We start from the raw sequence: 23,380 nt of genomic DNA on the forward strand, positions 1-23,380 counted from the left end.
TAAGAACTTCATTTGGACAACGTTAAATGTGATTTTCTCAATATTTCGATTTTTGACCCTTGTGACTGATATTGTGGTCCAGGGTCACATTTGTGATCATGGCACTGTTGCTTGTAACAGACTAATTCCAACATAATCCTACCTATTAAAATACAAGATATGTAATGAGTTCCTGTTTTTCATTGCATTACTGCCCCAGTACAGTGTGACAGGTAATTTAGGATTATGACACACATTTACACAGTTGAATATCTGAACTGAACCTATTGTACTATCAAGTAAACTCATCTTAATTCAGTGAGATCAGAGCGATTTTGGATGAGTTCTGTGATTTATCAAACTGAGTTTCTTCACTTAAGTAGAAATGACAGTTTTTGCCAGCATGCAAAATTTATGAACAAGAAATCCCTTGTGATTGGTACTATCCCAGTTATCGCTCATTGAGTAAAGAAACATTCACCATAGTCAGCAGTAACGCACAGCTTAACCAACTCTCCCCTTAACCAACTCTTTTAAATTACTAACGTAACAACATCAAACATTATTAGGCTTTCCCATAAAATAACACCTTGTTTTAGCATTTTATCTGTATTCTTTTTTCTTAGCGCAAAGCCGTAAACTCCTTTTATTAAATAAAACACTTTCAGCATGACTGTCCAAATTAGTCCACCTTAGAGATGACAGCTCTGTTTTGGTAGCATATGGTAGGTTTTGATGCTGGGATGCTGGTTTTAGCTGGTTTATGCTGGTCATGTGCTGATCAAGCATCCCAGCATCAATGTCCCTCAAATTTTCAAATAGGCTTTGAATAATAATAATAATAATAAAAACAGTAAGATATTTGTATTTTTAGGGTGAAAACAATTGGTACAATGTAAGTTACAATGTTAACTTTGTTTGTTGTTGTTTTTTCAAGAGGCATCCTGGGATCAATTGCATATGTCCAGTCCAGTCTTCTACGAAAAATAAGAATCAGTATACACTGTAAAAAAACTGCAGGTCCCATGTTCTTGTCTTTCGATATTGCACATATTGGTGTTTATCAACTTATTGCCAGTGTTACACTGAAATAAAGTGTCTTCTCCCATTGAACCATAATTGGTTCATTTTACTTGGTTTGTGCGAAACTGTTGTCTTGAGTGTGTGCATCGGTGTGTGTTGGTGTGAGTGTCGCTGATGTCCGCCCCCTCCGCCGCTCTCCCTCCGCGCTGCCCCTTTATCTGCAATCATACTGAGAGTCGTCCAGCACAGGGCACAGGACTGAGGGGAGCACAGGAGCCATGGCCATGGTGTTCTCAGCGCTGCATCTACTCTTTCTGTTCCAGCTGTTAACATCGTCTCTTGCTCAGGTAAGACAGACGCACTTTTTCTTCTGCTCTACAGTAACATCTCGACGGAGAACCGCATCACATCAGTTCACATCAGTCGCTAGATAACGAGTTTGTTAAGTCCATTAAAGGATATTAATGGTATTCATGCAGTTTTCGTTTCTAAATGCTTTGTTGCGTTGTACTGGCTGTAATGTGCGTATTGTAAAAGTTAAACTGTGCAGCTGTTTCTGTTGACCCCTAACATGACTTTTGTTGGTGCACATCAGATATATATATATATATATATATATATATATATATATATATATATATATATATATATATATTTTTTTTTTACAAGAATAAATCTGTTCATATTGATGTTACACATTTAAAAAAAAAGTTACCTTACACAACTTTTTTTCCCACAGTGTAATGTGATCCTTGCACAATGGCATCTTTGTGAGATGTTTGCAGTGTTTGCTCGTTTCACTTCAGTTGTGTTCTTCATGTTGGTCTTCTCATGTCTGGATATGTCAAATATTCATGCAAATCACATTGTGACTAGTTCATTTTCATATATGAACAGATTTAATTCAAGCTGCTTTTGGACTTCACTCAGAAACTTAGATTTCAATCTGAAAGCGCACTCCTAAAGGAGATTTCTTTTATTAACTGATTATACCAGTCTTGATGTTGTGTTGTTTTCGTTTATAGCAAAGGCCGGGTCCTCGGGGTGCACCTGGAACACCAGGGCCGCCGGGACCCCCAGGGAAAGATGGCATTGATGTGAGTTCCAGATTAATGTGTTCATATTCTATATATACACACGTTTACATACTCCGTTATTCAATAATCTGTTTGTGTTTGTTACACATTTTACAAGAAAACAAAAAGATAAATAATAAGATAAATAATTAAATAACTCTCTTATGGAAAATCTAAAACGTTCATGTAAATGAGCTGCATTGTATTGCAAGTGTAAACAGTGGCATTTTGACTGGTTTAGCCAGGCTGTTAATGGCAAAGGAAAAACTCTCAGGAATTTACGCGTGTAAACGACGAAAGCAGCGAATGTTTCCTTAGTAAACGAAAATCTGCTTAGCAGCGGAGGTGCAGTGACAGAGGGTCCATTCATTCGGCCTCAAATCAAACACAAGCGTCTACAGTTTCCCCAACCCCCTCCTGCTCTCACACTATTATTCAGCTCAGAATACACCTTTGTGGAGAAGGAGAAACACAAAGTTTGGTTATACCAAAAGTCACTATGTACTTATATGTCTAATATGCACTTATATTGTAATGTGCGCAGGGTAAACCTGGTCCTGCCGGACTTCCTGGAAAGCCTGTGAGTATCTGTGTAAAATACTGTCAAAGCACTGATTTTCTGAGTTTACTTTGCTTGTCCATTTAACATGCATCACAATGCTAAAGACGTAGAAATGTCTGATTATTTTTTTTGACAATGCTTCTCAATCTAGATTTAGTTTGAGTCCAGAGTCATGTTTTAAGCCCATCCAGCTGCTTACATTATTCCCTTCCAAAGACTACATGCAAAGTTGTTCTGTTGGATTGTAAACACAGAATGGATGCGCAAACCGTATTGTGTGAGACATGATTTGAATTCTCTTTTGATTGCAGGGCCCGAAAGGTAAAGCAGGGAAACCTGGGTCCGCAGGAAGCTCTGGTCTGCCTGGCCTCCCTGGTGTGGATGTAAGTCACGGAGGAACAGCAGCATTTCCAATGCTCTTTCTTCTTTTATTTATAGAAGGAAATCATTTAAGCACTACACAAAGTTGACTCGTGATGATGAAAATGTCCTGTTCTGTAGGGTTTGACCGGCCCGGACGGTCCAGCTGGCAAGGATGGACCACCGGGAGCGGCAGTAAGTGTTTCATATTACCAATTAAAACTATTATTAATTTGGATTTTCAGACTTGTGGTCATAAATGGTCTCTTGGCATTGTGGCCTGAGCACAGTGTGCAGCCGCTAGCAGAGGTTTTAATGAGGATCAGGTGACTTTAGTGGGGTTTCCGTAGTTTTGTCTAATCCAGCCTGGAATGTGAAGGCGTCCCACCACGGGTTTTCTGTTCATTAGTCTCCTGGAATCAGCAGAGATCACTGTAATGCTGTGTGGCTGTGGCTATAGTGGGACGCTCATCTGATGTGTCTTATCACAGTGCAAATGCATAATAGTGGCCTGACAGCTTACTGTAGATCTTTTATAAGATCAGTTCATCTTATTTTGCTGCAGTTCATCGAGGTGCATAGCCTTTAGAAATCTGTACTGTCGGTTCAATTTTGTTTAAAAAAAAGATTTCATTAATTTAAGCAGTGTTGCACAGTCAAATGTATTGTTTACCACCCCATTTTTGTATAAAATAAATCTAGTAGGAAGTATATAACATGAACAAACCAAGTTACAGATTTAAAGGTGGTAGGTGGTAAAATCTTGGGTTCTGCTGACTTTGACGCACAGTTTCTGTTGTAAACTATTCATTTAAAGTACTTTTTTATTGGTCTAATCACAAATCCTAATTTTCATTTAAGCTTGTTTTGTTTTCAGTTTGGATAAAAAAACAAAACAAATAACTCTTTAGATAGAATAAAGTAAAAATTTTGTTTTAAATAGTATTTTCGCCTGACATCAGATGCTGATGTGCAGATCACCAACCAGCTAGCTGTACTGACGGCAGAAATTGTACTTTTTTCTGTTTTATTTAGTTCTGTTCTGTTCTTCTGTCATCATTTGTAGACAAAAGCATCGTCTAAATGAACAAATAAATGTATTTATTGTTAGCACATGACAGAAAATATAATGCACATTTTAAACAGAAGCTGTCTTAATTCATCTAAACTAAACATTGACTGACAAATCTTAAAATCTTAAATGAAAATGTTGTTTATGTTTGTTTATAGTGGTAAGAATTTGTAAAATGCCAAGTATTATATTGACAAATGTTATACTGAAATGAAGTATTGTTTTGTGTTTTTGAACAAGACTTGATAGGGTTTCATGTTCAGTTATGTAGGAGTTAGAGCAGTTAGACACATGGAGAGATATATTGTCAGAGTGAGTAGGTACTACATATGAATCCAAACTTACTTCACATCTGTTAAAGAAGTATGTTCCATATAGTACGATGTAATTCGGACATTCATCCGCCATGTTGTATTGTCACATGACCGACTAGCATCAGTTGCCATTCACAAATCCTCGCTCACGGGGCAGGAAATGTCCATTAATTGTGTACTTAAAAATCCCGGATGGAAGTAGTAGGTCATCTGGGTTTTACCAATGCTGTGAATTTAGACGTGCTACTCTGTTAGCATACTATATAGTCAGTGTTGGGGAGTAATGGTGTAAATATAACTTAGATACGTATTTAAAATGCAACATATGAGTAACTGTATTTCATTACAGTTACATTTTAAATAGGTGGTAATCAAATTACAGTTGCATCCGAAAAGTATTTTAGATGACCAAAGTGATTACTTTAACTTTCAACTCTAATGGCCAATCAATGGAAACAGCAGCGGGTGACTCAGTCTGCAAAAGCGTCCTAAGCTACAATTGCATACCTGGTCTCATGACAAAATCAGACCTGGTGTACTTTTTGCCAGATGCGAAATACGTACCAATAAGTACATATCACTGCAGTTTCCAAAAAAATGAACACTGGAGGCAGTAAAACTTCCTTTTCACATGAGGTATGCTTTAAAGAGTTTGATCATTTTCGCACAGTTGCTTGAAGAATGTTATAGTATGACTTAAAAACAGTTTTAATATGCTGGGAGATTTGAAAACTGATGCTTTTGAATGTTAGCGGGAGATATCCAGCTTCATATCTTTGTGTTTTGATTGACGGTAGGTTTGTTCAGTAGCTCACGCAGTACAGAGATGTACTTGAGAGGAGATGAGCTCCAATTCTAATCCTATATAACTACGGTTCAACAAAACAGTTCAAATCTACACACAAGGAGGATTCAGATGTTGTCAACAAATGTGTTTTTATATCAGTTTTGCATTTGTTAACACTATCGGGTAGGTTTAGGGTTGGGTTTGGTGTAGGGCATATATTAAGTCCCTGGATATGTGAACTCTGAACCGCCACAATATGTACAACGTAATCAACGTAATAAAACCGTGCCAGGGTTCACTATTGAACCTGTGTTTTACCGTCACTCAGTGCACATTTCTTCTGAAACTGCTGCGAAATGTGCAGGAAGGTACATAGAAATGGTGCTGCTAAAAAATATGTTATTTTTATTTAGTATTGTCCTAAACAAGCTGTTTCACTCCACAAAACAAAATAACAGAATTTATAAGAAATAGCCCCATTCAAAAATGTACATACTCTTTAATTTGAACTGTCTGTGGCTCCTGGATGATGTTTTCATGTTTTGTGATAGTTGTTCATGGGTCGCTTGTTTGTCCTGAGGACTTCATCTGCCCGCTGTTCAGAGGGGGACTGTAGTCAAGTGTTTTTACGCTGCTGTAAAATAACTTGTTAAGTGTCTGTACTTTATCAGAGAAAACTGTACTAGTAAAAGTAATTCAAAGGTTTACTTGAGTTCAAGAAAGGACTACATTTTTAATGTATTAAAGGTAAAACAAACAACTTTTATTTATGAAATGTAGTGCGGTAAAAAGTCTGACATTATGCTTTGGAATGTAGTTTACCAAAGAAAAACACTGATAAACTACAGATACTTTTTACTTCACTACTGTCGGCCTCTGCCGCTGTCCTTCAGAAAAATCTTCTCACACTGAGGGCAGTTGAGGGACTCATACACAACTGTTACAGAAGGAGAAAACATTTACGAATGCTTTAGGTAACAATGCATTAAGAAGATTTTGTTTCAAGATTTTTTTTTTCACTTAATGATGTTTCATTAACAAAGTTCGGGAGAAGCGCGTCAGATAATACTTAGCGTAACCATCACAAGAGGAGCCCACTCAAGTCAGTCAGTGCCATCGGTTTAAATACAGCTGACTCACCTCCATTCACTCCATGGTTCATCAGTAACCCTCCACCACCCCATCTCCTCACTCCGAGTTCTCACTTCTTCTATTGGGGGGTAACATACTCTGGGTTCGGGCCAAACACGCACTACTATCCTCCGGCTAATTATATGTAAGCGTGAACTCGTGAAACTGCCATTTATGAAAGAATAATTATGTGCAATTGCTCACCAACTATTTTTTATTTAAAATAAATTTTAGCTGTAACAAATTCAAGTATTTTTTTGTAAGATTGTCCGTGATCAGGCCTACAGTTATGGTGTTGTACAATAGAGCTACAGTTCTTTGTCAGCTTGCCAGCTCAGACTTTTATTATCTTGAACTGAGAATATTATTTTGTGTGTGTTGCTGTAGGGTGAGCGAGGACCTCCCGGACCAGATGGACCCCCTGTAGGTGCCAAGCATCAGTAAATACACAGTAAACACAGTAAACATATGACGTTTCAACCCATTTCCAAAAGATGCTCTCCAGTTCAAGTCCACACCATACTTTTTCATTCAAATCATTCGAACAGACTGCCGTCATGACATACATTCACAAAACAAACATGTGTCTAGCAAGAGTGCGGTATCATGACAAACACATAAGAGACTAGTCTGACGTTTTCTTCTCTCGTCTTCTCTCAGGGCAGAGGCAGACCAGGAGCTCTGGTGAGTACAACCATCCAAAGCAGGAATTAGAGGAAGATTGATCTGAATAATGGCCATTAGCTCTGAGTTCAGATGCAGCCATGAGGCCAAATACAGCTTTATTTGCACGGGCTCTCGGTTGGCTTTTGCTAACGTATTATCTAGCGAGGATACTCATTTGCATTGTGTGTGTTTTCTGATCTCAGGGTCTTGCTGGAGCTAATGGTCTTCCAGGTGGACCAGGACCCCAGGGTGCGCCGGTGAGTGACTGTTCAGTGGTTTTTCGCACATTTTGACTGACAGCAAGACTTTGACAGCAGCTCTGTAAGATAATGATGACAGCAGGTTTATCTGTGATGAGTGACTCATGTTTGTGTTGGTTGTAGGGGCCTGAGGGTCTTCCAGGACTTCCTGGTGTTCCAGGCCCAGATGGACCTCCTGTAAGTACCTGCAACACTGAGTGCAAAAACACATTGATCTTATTCAAATAATCAATTTCATGTATAACTCTTCTTTTAGGGACTCCCAGGAACTCTTCCTGAAGGCAGTGGAGATCTGCTGGTATGTTAAGATGCTTTACCACTTTGCATGAAAACTATTGTAACATACTACATTGAAAAAAAATTATACTTTGTACGACCAAAAAAAAAAAAAAAAGCCAAATTCAGTAGTTTTATTATTATTATTATTACAGTTATGGTTTGGTTTAAACATACATTTTGATTTAATATTAAACAAGTGAAAAAAATGTGTTGGATTTACGTGATTTTTAACTACATGTATTGAATTGACTGAATCAGAATTCGTTTTTAAGTTTTAATTAATTCAATTTTGTATATATATATTTTGTCACATCACTGAATTATAAGATACACTGCAAAAATGCTTTTCTTACTTTGATGTTTTGTCTTGTTTCCAGCCAAAATATCAAAAAATTATTAAATCAGGAAGGATTTTCTAGACAAGTAAAAATTATTGTCTTGTTTTCATAAAAAACAAGTCAAAATGAAGTGCGTTTTTGCTTGAAACAAGCCAAATAATCTGCCAATGGGGTAAGAAAAATAATCTTGTTTTCTGTTTGAAATAAGATATTTTTTCTTACCCCACTGGCAGATTATTTTGCTTGTTCCAAGCGAAAACTACCTTCATTTTGACATATTTTTTTTACTCGTCTTGAAAATCCTTCTTGATTTAATAATTTTTAGATAATTTGGCTGGAAACAAGACAAAAAATCTAAGTAAGAAATCATTTTTTGCAGTGATAGTACTGCTAGTCAACAAACTGTCCATAAGAAATTGCACATATTAGCACATTAAATGCTAAATGTGCCCTGCAAGTTAATGCAGCAAATACTAACCTAATGCATGGGTTAAATCCCATTATACCTAAATATTAAACAATATTAAAATATAATCTCCCCCCTTTCAAATCTCAAAAATCTCCCTGTAAAGTAATATGCAAAGCATTTTCAAGCACTTGTTTGGTTCACATTCAACCTACGTAGTTTAGTGTACTAGGCTGCACATTACATTCATTAAAAGCAAAGAAATCAAACGTTCAGAAGAGAAACAATTTTGTTTTGTAGACCACAAATATGATTAATTGGATAAATCTGTGTTTTCTCATTTTTGCAGTGTACCATAATTATTGTAGACGTTACTGAATGTAGGTCAATCTATATATATGTCGGCTTTTTACAGCTTGATTTCACTTAAAAGATAAATAAGATATTATATTAAAGTCAATCTTTTAATTTTTCATCTTAATTTTTTAGGAAAATATAGTTCATATAGTCAAAGTCTAATATAAATGATTTACTATAAATAAAGACAACTTTGAGAAATCTTACCGTTTACTGTGAAAAATACTATTTAAACAAAATGATTTCTTTTCATTTATTCTATGGGGAGTGTTATTTGCTTTTAGACAAACTTAACAAAACTGGTTTAAATGGAAATCCTGATTTTTGATCAGATACAATAAATGACATGGTCCTTTTACTTTTAATTTGGAATACTGTATGTATTCAGCATAGACATCCATCAGCATTTTAATTGATGGTGCTTGCAATGTGTAGAGAGGTCTGCTGTAAGTGTAACTGCAGACCTTTATTAACATAAAGATGAACAAACTTATAGCTATCATCCATCAGCAGAGCGTCATCTTTGGTGGTTCTGCTTGTCTTATTAGGGAGGATCAATCCTCAGTGGTCTTGTTTTTCTTTGCATGCAGATTGATTGCATCATTGTCTTGTTTGCAGTGTCCGGCCATCTGTCCTCCAGGTCCTCCTGGACCGCCGGGAATGCCTGGATTCAAGGTACTTGATCACAATGACACCACAACACTGTCTGATTGGACTGAACTCAACCAACAATTAACTACGGCATTACGCTTATGGCTGAATTACACTTCAAATAAATAAACGTCACCCTGTCACTGATCTGAAATGAACCAACACTGAACTGATTTGAGCTAAATAATGACTCTATTGCCTTTTAGAGCTGCTGTCCAACTGTGTCCATCGTTGAGTTTCTATAACTCTATAAATCTCTTTCCTATCTCTGTGAAGTGCATTTGACATAATCTGTATTGTATAAAGCGCTATAGAAATAAATGTGACTTGACATCTGCATTGACATGATAAAACTAGAGATGCACTCATAGCAATTTTCTTGGCTGATTCCGATTTCTGATTTTTTTGTAAGGCAGTTTGACCTGTCAATACCGACTTTTGCCGATTCAGATTTTCTTTCTCTGAAAATATAATTGACAGCATAAAAAAATAAATATCTATTTATCCTTTTTATTTGCAAAATAAAAGATATTTTCAAACATTAGAATTCTCCCAATCAAAAGCTACAGACGTTCTCTCACTTAAACAACTGATTGGAAAAATGTCAAAATAACAATTAACTGAAAAGGTGTTGCTGTATATAACACACAATATGTCATTTCCCACTATGATTATAAATGTGCATTTGTCCCCTATCCTTATTAAATGTGTCATCTTTCACATCAAATTCTTACATTGTATCAATTAATTCAGTTGTAAAGTTGTTACCATCCAAATGAAATCAACAAACTTCATCTTTCCACTACAGAGGAAACAGAAGCTGCATCTGAAGTGGCATTAGATGTATTTACACAGACTCTTTGATGAAGCTGAGGTGTCATAAATGCATTAACACTGCATAAATAATTTGATAAGATTGTGTCAATTATTTTTTACACATACAAATACGAAATGTTTGGAAAAATGCCATGATACTTTTAAATATGAAAGCAAACCACCAGTAGGTGGCGCCAAATGACTGTTTAAATGAGTGAGTCATTCAGACATTCATTCAACCAATTCGCTCAAACTATAGACTGTAGGCTATAGACCGTTTTATGAATGGATTACTGAATCATTGACTCACTTGATTTGTTCAAAAACATGGATGAATTCAGTAACGAAGCATTGCTGTGTTGCTCAAAGAGCTTTCATTAGAAACTTATTTTCATCAGCGAAATCGAGCACTTTCTTATTACAAAATACATGACAAACTGTTTTTCTGCTTCTGTGCTTTCATTTAGGGTCATACCGGTCATAAAGGCAGTAAGGGAGAGGTGGGCAAAGACGGTGAGAAGGTGAGACCGAAACATTATTCTAAACTTTTGTTGCACTTTTTTCCGAATGAACCTAAAGCAGAGAGCAGCATGTTTGTAATGTGTTTCTGTGGCTGTGTTTCCCATCAGGGTGATCAGGGCCCGCCGGGGCCGCCGGGAATCCCGGGGACAGTGGGTTTACAGGTGCGTCTGATTCACAGCTCCCTCAGCAGCACTTAGCAAGACTGCAACCATGACTTTATTTCTTTTGTAGTTAGAGGAAATAAAGAAATAAGGCATTATAGGAAATAAAGAAAAACGAAGGAAAGTAATAGTGAAACGCAATATTTTGCGTCATCAGATATAACTCCCTGTAATAATTCTGTCATAAAACGGTGGTCAAATATGGAACATTAATGCTTAGTTACTTCAATTTGACCTTGCTCTCGTCCACTGCTAAACTGAAGCGATGCACTGGATCCGTGAACTGTAAAGCCTGTCTTCTTCAGTTTGATTGGTGTGTCAGTGGTTTTGACTCTGTGAGCATCATACAAATGTAACTTTTTATCTAACTTGGTATCTAATTATTGAGCGGGACTCGTTCGTCTCGGATTGATGTAATCAGACAGACGATGAACACTGTTAACAGTAATGATTATATGTTGCAATCAAACTTATAGCACAGTTTGGTAGTGCTGTATGTTGTTTCGGGGCTGGCATCATCAGAGGTCCTCTGAGGGGTTGGCATCATCTCTTCTCAGGTATTCTGAATCCAGACTGAAGCTTGTGTAATTCCCAGTTACCACGGGGTGTTCATCCTGTGAAACAGAGAAACAAATAGAGGAATAATTAGCGTAGCTGCTGTTCCAACCAAGCAAAAATGATGCGTTCAGCCCAAGCTGAAGAATATTAATGTGCATTTGATCAGATGTAACTGAAATACAAGGTTATGAGATACATTATGTGAATGCTTGGCTAAAGAGATGAGTCTTTAATCTAGATTTAAACATAGAGAGTGTGTCTGAACCCCGAACGTTATCAGGAAGGCTATTCCAGAGTTTGGGAGCCAAATGAGAAAAGGCTCTCCCTCCTGTAGTGGACTTTGCTATCCTAGGTACTACTAAAAGTCCAGAGTTTTGCTCCTTAGGGAGCGTGAGGGATTGTAGCGTAGTAGGAGACTAGTTAGGTATGCAGGAGCTAAACCATTAAGGGCTTTATAGATAAGAAGTAATATTTTATAAGTGATACGGAACCTAATAGGTAGCCAGTGTAGAGACCGTAAAATTGGGGTAATATGATCGTATTTTCTTGATCTGGTAAGGACTCTAGCAGCTGCATTTTGGACACCTGTAGCTTATTTATTGAAGAAGCCGGACAACCAGCTAGTAGTGCATTACAATAGTCCAGTCTAGACGTCATGAATGCATGAACTAACTTTTCTGCATCAGAAACAGGTAACATGGTTCGTAGCTTGGCAATCTTTCGAAGATTGATCCGTCAGCATTGTTTACAGTACACTTTCTACTTTATTACTTTGATAAAGTGGAGCACTATGATGAAAGACCCCAGATAGTTGTTAAGAAGAATTGAGCAGGCTAGAATAGAATAGAATTTATCAAAATACGCAAAGTGACACATTCTATTCAGACATAAACAATATGCCACATTGTATGTTGTGAGATTTTACAACCTTGTCCATTTACCCTTTTGTGTGTATTGATGTTTTCTAGGGTCCTCGAGGGCTGAGAGGACTGCAGGGTCCGGTGGGAGCAGTAGGAGACAGAGTAAGACCTCAGTAACATCACAGACACATTTTACCCAAACTGATACGAGAGTATGCCAAGCTCTTCTTCATTTGCATCTACTTCTCTGTGTAGGGATTGCCTGGCTTCAGAGGAAAACCTGGAATTGCTGGCATTATTGGAAAAACGGTGAGTGTTTCATCAGTTCTTTGTGCATTAATGTGTGTGTTTCTGTTAATAAATCAACAAAATCATAAAACGTTTGATGTGGATCCTCTGATAGGGTGATGCTGGTGATAAAGGACCGGAAGGCTTCAAAGGGCCCAAAGGAGAGATAGTAAGCAAACGACTTTACGTATTTCAGTGTGGGCTTTTATTTCTGTAACATCAGAGTGATAATGTCAATGTCATCCTCTTCATAGGGGAAAATAGGCCCCAAGGGACTACCTGGAGGTGTGGGACCTAAAGGCGAACCTGTAAGGAACGGTATTATGTGCTGAGTCTTATGTGGAGCGTTATATTTTCCCATAATAATGCTGTGTGTGGAACCGCAGGGCATGCCGGGCAGGGATGGGAAGGATGGAACTCAAGGACTAGATGGTGAAAAGGTCATCAGAAGCTTGTTTTTTTGTGGAGTCATGTCTAGGCGGTGTGTCTTGTGATGCTGATGGTGTTTGCTTGTGTTGATAGGGAGATGCTGGTAGACCTGGAGTATCTGGTGAGAAAGGACCTAACGGTCTGCCTGTACGTATTACCCTTAACTACACTGTTGAAATGCACACTGCACCCAAATGAAACATGAAATAAGCATGATGTGATCTCTTGCCATTCGCCCAGGAGATCATTTGGTTGTTCTGTTTAGGAATAAGTTTTTAGTGCTTTATTCATTTTTAGTAGCTTTGTTTGCTGGGCTTTGTATCATTGTGCAATTCACAACAAGACAAATCTATTTGTGTGTAATTCAGGGTTTGCCAGGAAAAGCTGGTGCAAAAGGTGCCAAAGGAGGAGTTGTAAGTATATCAATCTATCTGCAACTTACATGAGAGCCATTAATAACTCAAATATATTCAGTTGTAATATATATTCAGATTAAAGAGACATACAAAATCACTGCAAAAATGTTTATCTTTTTTGTCTGGTTTCCAGCCCAAATATCTAACAATTCTTAAATCAAAAAGGATTTTCTAGATGAGTAAAAATTATTTTCTTTTCAGGAAAACAAAATTAAGTCAGAATTAAGTGTTTTTGCTTAGAACAAGCAAAGTAATCTGCCAATGGGGTAAGAAAAAAAGTCTTATTTCAAACAGAAAACAGATTTTTCTTACCCTGTTGGCAGATTATTTGGCTTGTTTTTAAGTAAAAATGCACTTAATTTTTTTTCTGAAAACAACACAATCATTTTTACTCATCTAGAAAGTCCTTCTTGATTTAAGAATTTTTAGATATTTTGGCTGGAAACCAGACAAAAAAAAATCTAAGTAAGAAAAGCATTTTTCACAGTGATGTCATTGCATTTCTCATCATAATTCCATAATCAGTTTTTTTTTGGACAGACATGTGTAAAGGTTTTGGTTTTATTAGCCAGAGAAGGAAAATGTGCTCTTTTTAGATTAGTCATCCTCTGGGAGATTGTAGATGTCTTTTGCAGTGTTTTGTGGATGATCTTTTGTCCTAAACACACATTGCTCAAGTTAAACAAGTTAAAAGTCCAAATATTGGACCATTAAACTGGAAACTGAAACAATCTGCGGTGGTCCTGATATCTAGGTCTCAGTGTAAATATTTTGAAGCATAAATGCAAACATATTGTAGGATGTTTAGATATTATTACTTGTTTGTCAGGTAATAATATCTAAACGTACATGAATTCTATTTGACATCAGCGCTGAATGAACTTTATTTGAAGAAATGAAACAAGTGCAAATTCACGTTAGGAGGTTATCATTGCGATAAGGCCGGGATGTACACCAACAGACGTCTGTCCATCAGTGTGCATCAGAATATTTTCTTTGCATTTGATTTTGAAGGCAGAACGTCCACTATTTCTAAGCGTATATTGGCATAATTACATTCAGAACACATGGACAACGCTTTCCTGTCATCTGATACTTAACTTCATTCATTTCACAGTTTAACTCATCATGTTTTCTTCAGTACTTGGCCAGTCCTCAGTTTGCAGACAGCAGCTTTTCTAGACATTTCTAAATTAATGTTAAAGAACAAGATGCACTGTGGAAGCTGAAGAAGACGAAACCTGAAGTAAAGCGGTTGTGAAGGGGAATATGATTTTGTGCTTCAGTGTCTTCACTGAGCTTCCTCTGGCCTCAATTAGAAAATAGGGATGGACAGTTAAAGAAATTGTGAGCACCTCTGGAGAGAGGCTTTTGTTAGGGAAGGCCTACTGCTTATGCTGCTTTTGGCTAAAGATGACAGCTCTCCCATATTTTCTTATTTATTTTTTTGCTCATTGGTCTAGTGTTTCTGACTCACATGAATCAGACTGTAAGATGGTCCGTCGTACCTTGATATGGTGTATAATGCAAGAATCCTTCTCTGTTTAGGGCAGTCCAGGAGAGATGGGAGAAGCAGGACCGTCTGGAGAGCCAGGTATACCTGTATGTATCTGACCTATGACCTGATATGAACTGTTTCTGAGAGCTGTAGTGTAGTCATGCATGCTGTAAGATCTCATTCACATTCTCAGCCAATGCACTGCCAACTTCTGTGACTGTACAGATATATACAGGACATTTAGTAGGATCCTATGGTCTGATGTGCAATGGCTGCTTACTAAATAACACTAGCTCTACCTCTACCACAGGGAGACATCGGCGTTCCAGGAGAGAGAGGAGAGGCTGGACCCAGAGGAGTGGCTGTAAGTAACAGAGCCAACATCAGATGCTGCTTAAAACACACAGAACAAGTTAAACTGGAACTTCTACAGATCCTACTTCCAGTTATGAGAAGTTATTTGAAGCTGACAGGATGTGTTTGTTTGATAGGGTGGCGTTGGACTTCCTGGAAACACTGGACCACAAGGTGTTAAAGGATACCAGGTGAGTTGCATTATGGGATGATATCAAGTGCCACAATGGAAAAACTCTGATAACTCAAACATGTGAAACATGCTTCATATCTCAGGTCTTCTAAAGCCTTAGAGTAAGGTTTGGTGACAAGAAATGTAATTTATTATTTAGCAAAGAGCAGCAGTTGACCCCTGTGTGTTCAGTCGTCTGATTCCTTGTGTTAATGAATGCTATTGTTTTGTGTTTCCATCAAGGGTGTTAAAGGAGCTTTAGGTGATCCAGGTCTGCCTGGTCCTACAGGAATCAGAGGAGGCTTTGGTGAGCGGGTGAGTGACGCACACAAACATCTGTCTGATAGTAGAAGTGTTCAGTCTGTCTCTTTATCAAAATTCTTTGTGAACTTTTCTTTTTTTAAATCAAAGAGTTCACAGACACAGTAAAGAACAGCGCTCATATTTTAGTGGACGTCTAGAGGTCCTGCGTCAGAGCTCTTGCTGTAGAACAAAGCCTGTCTGTATTCTCAGGCCTTCTTCACTCGAACACACTGCTGTTTGTTTAACACACACATTCTCTCTCTCGCTCTCTCTCTCTCTCTCTCTCTCGCTCAGGGTCCAGTTGGAGCTGGAGGACCTAAAGGAGACATGGTAAGACCCATATCTACACTGTTCATCATTTCAGTGTGAAATTACAGTATACTCCAGGTTAAGAATTACTTTGACAGTGATTTAACACTGGGACTTCTTTTGGATTGAACTGCACTTTTAAAAGCATTGTAAACAAACAGCATCATACTGTGTTTTTACAGTGCATGTGTACTATGAAGGCCCCCGGCATGCAATGCGTTAATAGATCATAGATCTGCTATTGAACTTGTTTTTGGTTTGTGTTGCTCATAATGTTGGTTAATGTTGTAGCTGTTCTTTTTATTTGTTGTTTTGTATGTCAAGGACTGATGTCAGTCTTTCATGGATGTTTCTCAGCACTATTGTGAATGAAATAAGTTATTGGTTAACCTTCATGATTAAATAATGATCAAATAAAAATCTTCAAGACAAGAATAGTTTGACTAACTTAAAGTCAGCTTATTTCATATCCTAGCTTGCCATCAACTACAGTAAATGTCTCACAGTGGGGAGTGAAACACAACTTTCTAATGTGAATTCACAGTAAAACAAGAGCTGTAAAATGACCCAGCATGCAATGATTTCACAGTACATTTCTGAGTAATTGATCGTCCAACAATACTCTTTATTCCTGTAAGTGTGCTGTATCTGCATGTTGTGGTAGGTGACGTGTGCTTCTGTGTTTTAGGGAGTTGCTGGAAGCGATGGTTTACCGGGGGAGAACGGAGAGCCTGTATGTAACGCTGCTTATTGTCCACATGCAGCTCAATGTGTGAATAGTCTTCTGATTCTTCTTTCTGTTTCCTCTTATTTCAGGGTCCTTATGGTCCCGTCGGACAGAAAGGAGAGGTGAGATCTCATTTCGTTTGAATACATTTTCCTGTTTTTGTACTATTCTAACTATTTGCAATTGATTCTTGACTATTTGACAATGCGATTATTAACACTGGATCCATGTTACCACAAATCAACAGTCTTGGTAAATTTATGTTGCTGAAGATACAAAGTGGCTATGTTTTGAATGCAACCTAAGACTACTGAATACTGTGCAGTATACAATCTAGACTTCCTAAAACTCAGGTTGAGTTTGATGATTTGAACAGCTATATTTAAAAAGTTAGAGTGTTAGGGAGTTATGAACAGCTGAGAAATCTATTTTTACAAAAACCAACTTGAATCTTTTATTAACCCCTGCAGACACACGTGTGCTATCTGGGTAGTGATCATAATATTGAGATTATTGTGATATTATGAAATCAAATATATTAAAATGACAAACATATTGTAATAATACTGTATAATCACAATACTGATACACTGCAAAAAATGCTTTTCTTACTTAGATTTTTTGTCTTGTTTCCAGCCAAAATATCTAACAATTCTTAAATCAAGAAGGGTTAACTAGACGAGTTCATCCTCCTTGATTTATCCTTTTCTATTAAAAACAGAACAAGCTAAATAATCTGCCAATGGGGTAAACAAAAAAATCTTATTTCAAACAGAAAACAAGATCATTTTTCTTATCCCATTGGAAGATTATTTTGCGTGTTTCAAGTAAAACCGCACTTCATTGGGAGTAGGTTTTTTCTGAAAACAAGATCATTTTTATTAGTGTAGAAAATCCTTCTTGTTTTAAGAATTTGTAGACATTTTGGCTGGAAACAAGACAAAAGCATTTTGTGCAGTATATTTGTCTTAATTTCTTAATTTTGGGGTTGCCAACAAATAAAAATGATTTGTATTTTCAGAGTGAAGCTCAGCTGTGTGTTGATGCAGCCTATGATATATCTGTTTTAGAACGGCTCGATTCGCAGTTAAAGAACCAAACCATTGTCAGACGTTCACACACATGTGATTTTAGAGTGTGTGCTTAAGTGCTCAAATTTGTAAAAACTGCTTTTGACGTGGAAAAGTGCTTAGCGCAGCAGGAGTGCAGGCTTTTGGAAATGCAAGCTCCAAAATTGTAGTTGCAGCTTGCGATTTTAAATGAAAGAATTTGAATGATGACTAGTGATGTTTTATATGTTAATGACATTAATTAGGAGTCTTTTACAAGGCAGAGAGCTGAAACCATCTTGTGTGCAAGTTCAAGATCATCTGCGATTCATAGATTTCACATCTGAAAGAGAGGTTTATGTGCGTTTATTGTGCGTACGTTCATTTTATGAATCACAGCTACGCATATTTGAGAAATGATCGTAAGATCAAATTTAGTATGGTTTCTGTGCAACATTTTATTAATGAGGCCCACTGTGTCATGAACTCCAAGTGTGGAAACCAGTTTGTGCTTTAAGTGTACATTCAAATATATTATATATTTACTATATACACGATAATGACAGTTTTACTTTGATATATTGTTCATCCCTAAGTGTGAGTGAAATTTTGCAGGAAAGTGGATTTTAAAGGGGCCAGAGATGAGAACCCTTGGATTAGTTTAGAAGTTCCCATTTCATTTTGGTGAAGGCGAAGTGCCTACGTCTTTTATTTTACTTTGTTTAGTGTCTTTTGTTTGATTACTAAAAGTTTCATTCATTGCACTGCACTCCCATTCATTTTTAAACATTACTCGAGTTTAGAATTTGAATTTCCACCACTGTCTCGTGACCAATTTGTACATATTTTACGAGGTGGCTAATTTATATGTATTTGTATGACCTCACTCTTACAATTTTGTACGATATGTGAGCTGATGTCAAAAAAAAGAGCTGTGTATTAAATGATTCAGACTAAATTCAGAGTAACAAAACTACAGCAGTAACACATTTGTGTTGGTTAAATATAGGCTGTTTAATAACTTTTACAGTTCAAGATAAAGCTTAAAAGATGTAGTTATTAAATTATATCAAATATTTGAGTGCATAATTTAATTCTTATACTGTTAATATTTTACTTATTAAATTTGCTGTGAACTATAAGTATTTAAATAATTCACCCTCATAGGCTGTTTGTGGCTGAGCTTATTTATTTATTTATTTTAATGACTTTCTGCACTTGCTATACTATACACTTCAGTACGGTACTACAATTTATTATACTGTAAAAAAAAAATCGAAAAGCAAGACGTCTTGAAAAAACTAGGGATTGATCCTCTGCTGCCATCTTCTGGTTATATGGTTTTTTGACATTTTTATCTTAAAAAGATGATTTCCGTGAAAAAAAAAAAAGTTAGCCTAAGCATGTTATGATAGTTGTACATTTAAATGCTGACAGATAAACACTATGCAGGTTCTCTCTTGGGATTTAAATGAAATGTTGTTAAATAATATGAAACTGAATGTTCATGCCGCTGTCATTATTTACAATATTGTAATGATTATTTTTCTCAGTTTCTGATAAGAACCAGGCAGTAGAGGAGTCTCAAGAGTGTCCACCTATATACAGCACATATGTGACCCTGGACCACAAAACCAGTCTTAAGTCGCTGGGGTATATTTGTAGCAATAGCCAAAAATACATTGCATGGGTCAAAATTTTTGATTTTTCTTTTATGCCAAAAATCATTAAGAAATTAAGTAAAGTTCATATTCCATGAAGATTTTTTGTAAAATTCCTACTGTAAACATGTCAAAATGTAATTTTTGATTTGTAATATGCATTATTAAGAACCTAATTTGGACAACTTTAAAGGTGATTTTCTCAGTCTTTTTGATTTTTTTGCATCCTCAGATTTCTGATTTCAAATAGCTGTATCTCGGCCAAATATTGTCCTATCCTAACAAACCATACATCAATAGATGTATCATATGATGTATAAATCTCAGTTTTGTCAAATTTAACCTTATGACTGGTTTTGTGGTCCAGGGTCACATATTAAACGAGCTTCAGCAGAAGTTTACTAGCTGGCTTATTTTTATGCAGAAGTTCTAAAGCACACTCCGTGCATATGGTCAACTGTCATGAGGTTGCAATTTCAGGAGCTACTGATTATGCAGGCATTCATGCTGCCATTTTATCTGGAAGTCCATTTTTTGTCTTCTTGCTCTTCTTGGCATGCTGTGGTGAGCATGTAAAACATACTGCTCCAGCTGCACAAATGCACATATGTAGATGCCCTCTAAGCAGATCCAGACAAGTGGCACTGGGGAAGAGGAAAAAATAATCTAGTATAACCAGCTTATACTAACACTGGAGTATTTACATGCTGATATTAAACGGAGCACGATTTCCAATCTAGAATTTAATCTAACCTAAGCAGGATGCAAGACGACTGCAAGTACATTTCTGACCATTCGTTTAGTCCACTGTGAGTACATTTATGATTTGCATGTCTTTGGACTGGGCAGCGCTACCCTACATGCCACCCAGCATGACTCTCGTCAATTGTTAGTATTTTCTCCTGTGAACAGAAGAATATCTTCTGAAGAACGGCACTCCATAAGATATTTAAAAACAAGTAACACAGATGTTCACAAACATTTATTTCTTAAATGGAGTAGAGCTGGAGTGACTGAAACACTGACTTGCAGCATCTGGGACCAAACATATTTGATGCTGCTACCTGAAGACAATCATTTCCTCTGTCGTAGTCTGGTAAGCGTGGTGAGCTGGGAGCCAAAGGAGTCGTAGGACCACAGGGAGAGGCCGGAGCCAGAGGGGTACCTGGGAAACCAGGGCCGATGGGATTCCAAGGAGAGCAAGGTTTTCACGGAGTCGCTGGAAAGGCTGGTGTTCCTGTAAGTAACCGCCTGACAATATATGCTAGCGCTGTGCAATAAACACTAAATATGTCTCATAAGTGCCGCTGTGATTATGTTGTAGGGCAAACTGGCTAGTGAGCAGCACATCAGAGAACTGTGTGGCTCAATGATTGATGGTAAGACCCATAATGATGGTTTACCCATAAACTGCATTTATGAAAAGCTTCATGATGCAACCAGTTTTTGTTCACGTTCATCTTAGATCAGATCGCTCAGCTCGCCGCTAACCTGAGAAGACCTCTGGCTCCTGGGGCCGTGGGACGTCCGGGACCGGCTGGGCCTCAAGGAAAGCAAGGAGAAGCCGGATCCATCGGTCACCCCGGAGCCCTTGGTCCACCAGGTTATAGAGGACTGCCAGGAGATCTGGGGGATCCTGGTCCTCGAGGTGAGAGACTGGTCGTGTTTTTTAGCAAAGGGTTAAAAGGATGTGCACAATATCATCAAGGTTGCATTTGTTAAGAGAATGTATTCATCTTTGTTCAGGTCCACTGAATAATAATAAGACAACTTTGATTTTAGTAAATGTTGCAGTTACTATTGTACAAGTAATAAATGCTTTAGAATGACTTTATATTGTAAGGTCATGTTAACTAACGACATTTAACAGAACCTTATTATAAAGTGTTAGTGTATCCTGAAGAATTATGGCTCTTTAAAAAAGGGTGCTTCATGATGCCATAGAAGAAGCTTTTTTGTAAGAACCTTTAACATCTGAAGTTTCACAAAAGGTTCTTTGTGTGAAAGAATGTTCTTCAGATTATAAAAAGTTAAGAAAGAGATGGTTCTTTAAAGAACCTTTGACTGAATGGTTCTTTGTGCAACCAAAAATGGCTTGAAGAACCCTTTAAAGCTCCTTTATTTTTAAGAGTGTAGGCTTTATCTGCACCTAAAGAATATATTGTCAGTCACACCTTCAAAGTTTCACATCCAGAATGCGCTAACACTGCAGAAACACTTCATACATGCCTCAAATCATTCTTTATTGCTCAGAAAACAACCTAAAAAGGCTAACATCAAATAGCATTACACAGTATTTTCCTCTGTAATGCGTTTCGTTCTTGTTTAGTAAAGAAATGTTAGTTTAGAATTCAGTATTTGTGTATGTTTACTATAGTAAATTACTGAAGCACTATCAGATACTCAGCTACATCTAATTGTTTTAGTTTTAGATATGGAGTGTGTATTACATTGTAGTATCAGGTAGAATTGTAGCGAATTGCTGTTGTATTGGTTTTGAACTCAAGTTTAAAAACTGCAAATTCTCCTGTAGGTACATTTCATTTTGGTGATGTTTGTGTCGGAGTGAGAAATCATGACATGTGAAAGATTTATGTGTATTTTGTGTCAAAGCAATGGAAATTGATCCACACTTTAGCCCACATCGACTGCTGTTGTGCTCACTGTGTGAAGAGTTTTGAAATTTGTGTATGAATCCAGGAACAATGTTATATCCAAAAATGAATTCCAATGTGTGTTAATTCTGCAGGGGATGTTGGTGAGCCAGGTGATAAGGGGACCGTAGGTAAAGCCATCGAAGGGCCCACTGGAGACCAGGGTGACCCGGGTGTGTACAGTCTTTTCAGAAGTACATTAGTCACACTCATGCATGTAGAGTCAAATAAACTCACTTTTCCTTCACTATTAGCTTGTAAAACATGTTAGTTGGCTCAGAGGCGGTAGTACCTTGTCCCCTGAGATCAAACCCAGGATCGACTGAACAGAATGACTGATTGTCTTCCATCATTCCTCTCTGTGGCCATCAGGTCTGCCAGGCGTGAACGGAATCGTCAAAGACGGCCGCGACGGAGCACCTGGAGACCCAGGTGAAGCGGGAGAAGCGGGAAGACCCGGCAGACCAGGACACCAGGGATCGCCCGGAATCTGCGACACGTCGGCGTGCCAAGGAGCCGCGGTTCACGGGAAGTCCTCCAACCCCAAGAACCATTAACACCAGAAACAAAAGAACACCCTTTCAGGAATGCTTCTGGAGGAGAAACGGAACTGAAGAAGCGTCAGTGGATGTCAGCGTTTTCAGAGCCGACTGAACATTGAGCATCAGAGTGGAACGTTTCCATCTGTGTAACTCAAGAGGCTTGAAGTACCAACACCTGTAGATACAACAAAAGACTAAAAACATCACACCGTGAAACCAGTTGATGTGAAAACAAGAATTCAGTCCTTGTATTAGAAGTCTTCTTGTACAGCACCCTTTAAAAGTGTAACGGAGTACAACCTTCAAGCTTCGTGAGGCGTTTTACAGTACCTCAAAATCTTCCACGACGGCAAAAGCGAACAAACAAAAACTAGAAGCTTTTTTTGAGGCGTCATGAAATGAAACAAATGTTTTGGATGTATTACTGCAAATTGATTTTATTTGCCATTTTATTGTTACGTTTACATTTACTTCTTAAATGTTTAACATTCAAAGTCGCCGTTTGATGAACAAACCGCAAGCGTCGACTGAGGTGCTCCAGACACACTTTCTGTAAAATATGTCATTGGCCATCTGTGGGCTTTATCAACCTTATCCACTAGATAATGGTGCTGTAAAACTATTAAATATGATTTTAAATACTATTTATTATTTCTGAGTTACTGTTGTGTGTACAGTGGGTTTCTACAGCATGGTATTGTAAGAAAAACTGAATAAAGCCACTTTTCAGTAAATTATTTCTTTTAGAGCTCATGTCTCTGAACCTACTTAACGCTTACATAACATACATTAATACCACA

The 23,380-nt window shown here is 37.5% G+C and overlaps 1 protein-coding gene across 1 annotated transcript; it reads left to right on the plus strand.

Annotated features, from left to right (window-relative positions):
• Positions 1-1,239: 1,239 nt before the first annotated feature.
• Positions 1,240-23,317, plus strand: col9a3 (collagen, type IX, alpha 3). The gene is made up of 32 exons (XM_073823507.1): positions 1,240-1,349; positions 2,028-2,099; positions 2,623-2,658; positions 2,952-3,023; positions 3,142-3,195; positions 6,692-6,727; positions 6,965-6,988; positions 7,174-7,227; positions 7,354-7,407; positions 7,487-7,528; positions 9,229-9,285; positions 10,545-10,598; positions 10,707-10,760; positions 12,287-12,340; positions 12,434-12,487; positions 12,582-12,635; positions 12,721-12,774; positions 12,853-12,906; positions 12,989-13,042; positions 13,264-13,308; positions 14,860-14,913; positions 15,120-15,173; positions 15,301-15,354; positions 15,579-15,650; positions 15,933-15,968; positions 16,636-16,680; positions 16,764-16,796; positions 20,477-20,623; positions 20,709-20,763; positions 20,850-21,032; positions 22,134-22,211; positions 22,411-23,317. Exons 1-32 carry the CDS (start codon positions 1,281-1,283, stop codon positions 22,593-22,595), a joined length of 2,043 nt encoding a protein of 680 aa, XP_073679608.1. The 5' UTR covers positions 1,240-1,280; the 3' UTR covers positions 22,596-23,317.
• The last annotated feature ends 63 nt before the right edge of the window (positions 23,318-23,380 follow it).

The sequence above is a fragment of the Garra rufa genome, chromosome 18, assembly GCF_049309525.1.
Source record: "Garra rufa chromosome 18, GarRuf1.0, whole genome shotgun sequence".
Lineage (NCBI taxonomy): Eukaryota > Metazoa > Chordata > Actinopteri > Cypriniformes > Cyprinidae > Garra > Garra rufa.

Bases quoted from the DNA above. Each gene is read 5' to 3' on its own strand.
- col9a3 (XM_073823507.1), top strand. From the start codon at position 1,281: ATGGCCATGGTGTTCTCAGCGCTGCATCTACTCTTTCTGTTCCAGCTG. The intron at 6,989-7,173 runs GTGAGTACAACC...TTCTGATCTCAG, and splicing joins GAGGCAGACCAGGAGCTCTG to GGTCTTGCTGGAGCTAATGG. The intron at 13,043-13,263 runs GTACGTATTACC...TGTGTAATTCAG, and splicing joins AAGGACCTAACGGTCTGCCT to GGTTTGCCAGGAAAAGCTGG.